The 8,564-nt window shown below is 50.2% G+C and overlaps 1 protein-coding gene across 4 annotated transcripts in view; it reads left to right on the top strand.

Annotated features, from left to right (window-relative positions):
• Positions 1-8,564, top strand: part of ERC2 (ELKS/RAB6-interacting/CAST family member 2) — a 987,816-nt gene that overhangs the window by 434,459 nt on the left and 544,793 nt on the right. For all 4 annotated transcript variants that reach the window (XM_030885545.2, XM_045290032.1, XM_045290033.1 and 1 more), the window contains exon 7: positions 6,487-6,624. In XM_030885545.2, the coding sequence (XP_030741405.2) occupies positions 6,487-6,624 (138 nt within the window). The remainder of the gene's footprint in view (positions 1-6,486; positions 6,625-8,564) is intronic.

Raw genomic sequence — 8,564 nt, forward strand, 5'->3', positions numbered from 1 at the left:
GGGGGTTTGCTGGGCAGCAGTTGTCTTCTTGCTACCTCGCCTGACATCCAGCAGAGACTGGTTGACGTGCTCTTAGGGGTTTGTACAGTTTAAGAGCCTCCAGCCTCTTTGCTGCCTGCCATCTTCTCCATAGGCTTGGCCGTGGCCGGCAGTCATTCCTTCATATTGTCCATCGTGAACGCGTCTAGACTCTCCCATGGACCGTGCCTACACCTTTTGTCATTGGGCCTTTTTTTAACTGCATGTTCCATTTTAGAACCGTTTGGGGATGTTTTAAATGTGCTGCCTGTTCATTTTCTATCTAAAGGGAAAATTACACAAAATTGCTTACGATTCGGGAACATGTTTTCTTGGTTAGGGGTTTGGATCGCATTTGAAAATTAGTTTTAGGCGAGAGGAAATCATATAAATGCCCTGGAATTCAGATAAGCACAAGCAGAGGAAGCAAGCGCATTGGTTGGAGACTGCCTTTCCTACTGGGTGGGAGAGAGATGAGGCAGTCCATGCCCGTGCACAGTTATAGCCTCTGAAACCCACAGGGCCAGCTGTCCCTGACGGGGTACTACGAATTGTAGCCCGCTCAATGACACTGAGGTTTGGTTTTCCATACCCACTTGAGTCCGAGGGCTCAGGAGAAAAGGCTCCCCTAGTCCCTGGTATGTTGGCCGTGGGTGAACTGTGTGCTGTCCTGTTTCCGCCTGGTCCTCTGGAATTGGGACTCCAGTGCGCCTGCCGAGTGGAGTGCAGTGTCGCAGATGTGCCACAGGGTGTCAGTCACGCTGTGGTTGTGTGTTCTCCGTGTCTGTCTGTGGTGGGAGGTCACTGGAGCGGAGCCACAACCAGTTTGCATAAACCCCCCTTTGGTTGCAACCCAGGAGGGGTTGCTGGGGTCTCCTGGGCCAGCCCCAGTGGGTCCGCGCAGTACTCTCCCGTGCTTCCGCTCGCGCGCGTGGGGGATTTTCCCCACAAACTGTTTACCAGAACACAGGGACTGCTAGAACATTTTTCATGCCCCCCTGTCACCCCCCTACCACCCCACCCCTTCCCATCCCTGGTTAACCATCAAAGAATCTTCCTTTCCACGGTTCCTGCCTGTTTACAGCCGTGGACGGAGACCACAGCTCCAGGCACTTCCACTGCGGGAGGCGTGGGGACCCCTCGTGACGATCTCCCGGTTTACAGGGACCTGCGGCTGTTTGTCCATGGTTTTGCAATTGTGGTGAGTGGCAGGGTTTGTTTCAAAAAGTATTGGCCATTTGGCTTCATGCTACTTGGGAGCGAATCTCGTGGGAAAGAATCAGGCTTCGCAAGTAGCCCTTGCTCGTTCCCTCCTCCCATCACCTGGTCGGAATGGGCCACGGGGCGTGCTGGGGCAGGATGCTGGCTAAGATCTGGACTCTGAAGGCTCCAGGGTGGGGGTCAGCGGCATGGAGAGTGGAAGCAGAGACCGGTCAGTACCTCGGGAGTCAGAAAGTCCGCAGATACAGTTCTGCTTCACCACTATGTCCTGGGCCACCTCAGACCAATGTCTGCCCTTGTTTTTGTTATAAAATCAGTGGCGGGAAGGGGAAGAATAGATGAATCCATTTGATTTGGTCCTGGGGCAACATGTGTGTAAACTCACATTTCCGTGCTTCTCCCTTCTGAGTACCATCAAATACTCTGGCAGTAATTCAAAGCGCATCATAAAAACACTCTGAAGGTTGGGAATATGACAGGCTAGCTAAGGGTTTCAGGCCTTGACAGCATTGTAAATTCAGGGGATTTTCATCGGTCCCTGGCTGGACACCAGAGAAGACGGCAACCCTGAACTACCCACAGAAATGGAAAGAATTTCCTATCTTGTAAAAGTGTCTTTCAGGAATGAAGGGGAAATTAAGGCATTCTTAGACACTGGGGAACCAGGAGAATGTGTCCCTAACAGACTTTTCCTAAAGGGGTGCCTAAGGAAGTTGCCCACACTGAGCGGAAGTAACAGCCGAAGATGGTGGGGAACTGCAGACGGGAAAGGGGCACAACGGAATTGGGGAAATGTGAGTGAAATAGAACAGGCTCTGTAGAGACCACAGGTACGTAGAGCAGACCCTCCTTTCCTCATGGCTCCTGGAGTCATATCGGATGGTTGAAGCCAAAATGGCAATAACATCTGTTGTAGTCCTCACTGTATGTGAAGGAAATAATAAGACAACTCTCTATATTTTTTCAAACGTGAGGGTAAGGGGGCCTAAATGGAATTATGATTTCAGTGCTCCACTTGGGGTGGCAATAACAAGTGTCAGGCGTGTGGTATAAAACTTAGAGTAACCTATGAGAACACTAGATGCTCAAAAACAGGATAAAAGAAAATGACTTCTTTCCAAAAATCTCCAATAACTCGGAGGCAGGCCAGAAAAGGAGAATGTAGAAATGAGAACCGGAGAAAATGACAGCTCTTGGTTTCCCCACCTCATGGGCATCTCCAGCGCTGCTGCTTGGACGTGCCTGCCACAGGCTGGCGGCTGTTGGGAACGTGAGGATTCTCTCTTCTCCCGGGAATTCAGCGTTGACGTGTTGGCATCAAGATCACAGGAACGGAGGGCCCGGTGGCCAGTGGCATCCCGGTCAGCCTCGTAAGCTGCAGTCTCTGTGGGTCAGCCAGGGCAATGGTGTCTACACTGCACCAAGTGTATCAAGACGTTGGATCTTGTTCCAGCTGTTGCTCCTGGCCCTAGTTCTCCACCTCTTCTGGCGATTTTGTGAGTTCCTATCCATTTGGGCTTCAGCTGGACCCAGTTGCTTTTGTTACTTTATGTGGGCACAGATACTCCAAACTCGAAGGAAATAAATACCCGTGGAAAAAGGAAGGCTCATGAGCCACTGACTTGTACAGCTGTAGGAGAGGAAATAGGTACCCACATCAGTAGCCCGGTGCCTGAGTAACCCAGAACCACAAGCAGGTGTCTTTAAAGAGCAGCCACGTATCTGCTCACGGTTCAGGGGGATAGAGCCTGCGTGGAGAAAGTGGCTCTAGGGCAGCGGTTCTCAAGCTGTGGGTCACGACCCTTTGGGGGGGTGTTGAACAACCCTTTCACAGGGGTCGCCCAATTCATAACAGTAGCAAAATTACAGTTATGAAGTAGCAATGAAAATAATTTTATGGTTGGGGCATCGCCACCACACGAGGAACTGTATTAAAGGGCCACGGCTTTAGGAAGGCTGAGGACCACTGGCTCCATGGGGAGTACCTCCCTGGTCCATCTCAGCTTCCAGTCGCTGCCAGAAGTGTTCATGCATGCATCTGTTTCCCTCCTTGGCCACCAACTTGTGCGTGTGTCTGTAGCTCAGCAGTGATGGGACTTGGCACACATCCTACCACACTGTGAGATAAGAGCACGGAAAACTGTCTCTAAATAGAGCATATTTACAGGTATAGAAGCCAGGATTTCAGTATACTGGTACATACATGTACATGTCTATATACACATATAAATGAGTGTGTGTGTATATATACACATATTTGCATATGTTCAGAAGGTACACGATTCGATCTAAGACAGTACTTTTGGGTAGGGTATGGAATTATAAAAACCTACACATGCTCTGCGTACTCTGGGGCTGTGTACAGACCTCCTCTATTGTGTTGTATGTCTTCTTTTAGAACTCTAGCACTGAAGGCGCTTGGCCATGGCCTTGTAAGCAGGCGATCTCTTTAGGGTTTCCTGGTGGGCGCATGTGTGGTATGGCCAGCGTGGCTCAGTGGTTGAGGCTGGAGACCCAGGCAGATTCGGGCATTGGCCAGTACACCTTGCCTCCCGTTACCACCTGTCTGTCAGGGATGACTTGTCAGCTGCTGTGGGTAGGAGCCCTGGTGGCATCGTGGTTAAGAGTTGGGCTGTGATATGAGAAGTCTGAGTTCAAAACCAGCAGGTGTCAAGAGTTACACTCTTGGAAGCTTATAGGGTTAGATCTACCTTGTCCCGTAGGATTGCAGCATCAGAACTAACTCCAGGCAGTAAGGTTTGGTTGTTTTTGTTTTTAACGATGCCGAGTCTATTTCAGAGGAGTATCCAGGGTACGACAGGCTGGGAAGGAAGACCTGGTGATCCACATCTGGAAATCAGCCAACAAAAAGTACAAAACCAGTCATCTCAGAAGCAGGAAAGGGGATCTTGCTACCAACCAAAGAGGCGGAGCCAGGAGTGGGGCTCATCCTTAAGTTCCTAGGATCCTGCATGTGGAACGGTTCTTCATCCAGGAGACCGCAGGGAGACCCAAGGATCGGGAACAGAACCAGCACCAGGAGCCAGAGCAGAAGACACAGCGCTGACCTTCTCCATCCACAGTGGGCCTTCAGGCCAGAGCCTGGCTTGTGCAGTGGGCTGCCACTGGGCACTTTAATGGGGAGAGCTGTGTGCGGGAAATCACGTAGCTGGACCAGAATACCTTCGGGCTGAGGCTTAGGATGGAGCAACTTGCCCCTTGGGCATTTATTGGCAGTCCTGAAAAAGGTTTGTAGCATTTCCTGAGCAGGGCAGAGGCCAGGCCAAGAGATTGAGGACCGGAGAGAAGCCGGTCCTAGTGGCAGGCATGGCAGAGAAGAACCGGTCCCAGGGGAACCTACTGCATCCTGGTGTTTTGGACCTGAATGATAACCTTTCAGCTTCCCTAATAAACCCCACGGTTGTAAGCTACACTACCTGTGGAACAAGCCAACCCATGGATCATGTCCCTAGAGCTTGAGGCTCCTTCGAGACCTGCTTCACCATGCTGTTGGTGTGTAATGACTTGAGCCTGAGGCTGGTGGATCCTGTTGTCTTACATTGCTTGAGATCAATAGCCCATCCAGACCTGCTTCTCTAAGCTCCTGAGCTGCTGACTCTTGGTGACTAGCCCTGGTGTTTGCTGCCTGTGGGCCAACTCTGCCTGCATTGCCCAAGGGAAGACTCAGCTGTATGCTTTCTTGACCTTGGACCTGGCAGTCCTCTTGAGTTAAAGGACTTCTAGTATATTAAGTGTTCCACAGAAGTGAGTTGAGCTGAGCCCTCTGTCTTGCTGTGTGGACTAATTAGCTGTTATATTCCTTTGTACTGTATAAATCTCTCTCTCTATCTCATCCATCCATCTACCTATCTAATATCATAAGTGTCCTGGTTTTGTTTCTCTAGAGAGCCCTGCCTAACACTGGACAGTAGGGCTGTCCTCTTGCCATTCAGAGGTCATGGCAGGCTGCTGCTGTTACCACCTCTGCTGTTATTTCTGCCCCACCCCACCCTCACCCTTCATGACTGTGGCAACTCTACCATGCTGTCTCGGCAGTCCGGGTGCTCAGTAAATGGGTCAAGTCACCCTCCCCATTTGTCCAAGTCACCGATTGTGAAACCAGGATTTGGGATTGCTCTCCTGAGAAAGCCGAGTGCAGAAAGCAAACATCATGAGTGGACTTAGCGTTTAGAAAAGGGCTGCTTTTTTTGTTATTTTTTGGCCCTTATCATTTTCAAACCATTCATTTGAATAAATGGTTTGTACAGTAGCCTTTGCCTTTTCTTCCTCCTCAGATAAGAAGGCCATGGTTTGAAAGCTGGCAATAAAAACATGAGTGATCATGCTTGCAGTGCCCAGGAGAGGGCCCTGGCTCTGCCCCTCCCAGGCCTGGTGATGGGCCGGCTGGCCTGCGCCTGTCAGGCTGCTGATAGTGGGTAAAAGGAGCTGGTGGTTTGCCAGCACAGGACTCAGTGGCCAAATGGAGTGTTTAGTACTTGTTACATTTGATTTATATCACAGGCTCTTCCCATTAGCGGTCTACTTGTGATAACTACCGGGCTGTTTATGTGGTGACTTTGAAACAGCCACTTGACAGCGTTTGGGAGTCACTGCGTTTCGTCCTGAGTAGAGGGGGGCTTGAACTGCTGCTTCGAGTGGGGATGTTTGGTCTGAATGAATGAATGAATGCGCGAGTCCTAAGTACACACTTCTGTGGTTCTTTCTGTCAAGGTTAGCTTTAGCAACTAGAGTCTCAGAAGGTTCTGGAAAGGGGTGCTCATGTGTCTGATGTGGGGGCCCTGGGCAATGCAAATGTTTGGTGCACTCAGTTGATAACCAGAAGTTTGGAGGTTCGGGGCACCTCTGAAGAAAGGCCCGGGGATCCGCTTTTCTAAAGAGCTTCCATCGACAACGCTGTGACACAGAGGGTAGCCAGGACGCCATGACCATTGGATTGTGATTGTGTGTATGTGTGTCCCAGTTTTTAGTGTGTCTCCATAGACTGGCATTTACATGGAGGGGGTTCTGCTTCTCTTAACACGGTGTTAATCCAGCATGAATCAAATGGAAGAGAGATGCTCATCAAAAGATTGTCGATTCTAAGTCAAACGGTGACCTTGACATACTGACAAGACCTGAATCTCAGGTCCATTGAACAACTCTCCGTGTACACCCGGCGCACTTCAGGTATGTTGGCCCTGGCTGTGTCGTAAAATATGCATTAAACATGGTGATCTCTGTTTTCAGATTGAAAACTTGCAAGAACAACTTAGGGATAAAGACAAGCAACTGACCAATCTGAAGGACAGAGTGAAGTCCCTGCAGACAGATTCCAGTAATACCGACACTGCACTGGCGACCCTAGAAGAGGCCTTGTCAGAAAAGGTGAGCGTGGACCAAGACAAGGGGATGGAGACAGAAGGGAGCATGGTGTGCAGTGGATGGCCCCAGTGTCTTACACGTGCTTGTTCTCACACCTAACACCCTTTGTGGTCCCAGCAGAACCTGCCCCTCCATCCCCGGCCAACCCTCCTCAGCGCACAGTGCAGCTGTGGGGCCCCTTTCCCCTGGTATTGGGAATTGGGCGAAGGTTTACAGGGCAGATCCATTTTCCACTCAGAAATTCAAAAGCAGGTTGTTACATCTCCTTGTTTGCATTCCCCACAGTGAAACAGCGATTCTCCCACTTCCTCCTTCATTTCCTGTTTCAATTTCCTCTTTCTTTCCTAACCCTTCTGAAACACTGTCCTTGGAAAAATGCTGTACTCTGGGCCTCAAATGTTCGATTCTTCCGAAATGGGAGACACTCCCATGGAGTCAATGCTGCCATACAAGACCGTATCAGGACAGGGTGGAGCAGTGCCTGTGGGTTTCCGAGACTGGAACTCTTTAAGGAAGTAGAAAGCCCCAACTTTGAACTTCAGTGACGGCAGCCCAGCCTGTGCCCCTATGCCAGCAGGGCTCCTGCTGCTGGACATCCCAGTCTTTCGTTCCCTGGAGCAGCATGCCGCCAATCTCTGTCTGCCTTCCCATGGACCCACGGCCCTTCCTGCCTCTGACTCCCTGTGTCTCATGCCCTAAGTCTCAGGAGACTAGCCCCATGGGGTAGAGGCTGCCCTACTTCAGTCTGATCTCACGTTAGAGTGATATGTCTCATGTTAAAGCTATGTATCTCATGTTAGAGTTGTATATCTCATGTTAAAGCTGTGTATCTGCTTTATAATAAGTTCATGTTCACTGGAATAGGGGCTAGGGTCTGAGCATATCCTTGGGGGAAACAAATCAACCCATTAGAGGAGGGGACAGACAGTGAATAAATAAATAAAAAATATAAAATAAGATATCAGAGGATACGAGGAGAGGGCTTCAAAAAAAATTCATGGAAAAAGTGGAATGTAAAGATAGTGAAAATTTTCCCTTGAAATTTTTGAAGCCCCCGGGAACTTTCTGTTGGAGGGAGAAAAGCAAGTCGTCGTACAGTTCTGGGTGGTGAGATGTCAGGCTGAGATAGTCTTAAAGAAGTGGCCAGGTGAAATTAGAGGGGCGCACCATCACCCTGTCCCAGGCAAGTTACGTGTGAATGGCAGGGGTACAGGTGCTGTGCTCAAATTACTGTGCTGGGAAAGATGGCGAGAGTGGATGGGAAGCTACGAGGAACGTTTTGTTCTGACTTGCCTTTGAAGGGAGAGATGATATTGAGTAGAAGAATGGATAATTCCATTGGTCAAGCTGACGTGTACTGCCTTTCACCATGATTTCTAGTTACTGGCCGAATTCACTCGCTCATCATCTGGACACCTGTGGTCGGGTTTGTGACCTCTGAGTGGGTCGAAGGGCTCTGCCCCACAGGCACGGGCCGTGGACTTGAGTTGGCCCGTTCCATCCTTGCCTGCCACACCTCTCAGTTCTCCTAAGCTCCAGAGAGCCAGGGCCCCAGAGCGGTGCAGGTAACGTCTGAACTTTAGGAACAATGGGAGGGAGAGTTTCGGTTTTACTGGATGTAAAACATGTCAGCACAGTTGTTAAGGCCATGTCGTCAATGCAATTATATCCAGATTCTGTTTGAAACAGAGAAAGGGATCTTTGCTTTTAACCAGTGGGAGCCCAGCTTTTCCCACCATGTGGATCCTACAAGCCTTGCTCCCTGGGGTGGCGGCAGGGGGTGGGTGTTTCCTCTCAGATTGTCTGCTGAGCTGACAGCTTCTTCTCTGACACTCCCCGCCACCAAATGAGGGGAAAGGGCTCCTAGCTCCGTCACTGCATCCTGACCCTGGAAACGGACTCTCCCCTGTAGGACCTCTGTTTTCCCATGAGTTCAATTGAGG

This window comes from Echinops telfairi, unplaced genomic scaffold (genome assembly GCF_000313985.2).
Source record: "Echinops telfairi isolate 266 unplaced genomic scaffold, ASM31398v2 ScPeMD7_31;HRSCAF=116, whole genome shotgun sequence".
NCBI lineage: Eukaryota > Metazoa > Chordata > Mammalia > Afrosoricida > Tenrecidae > Echinops > Echinops telfairi.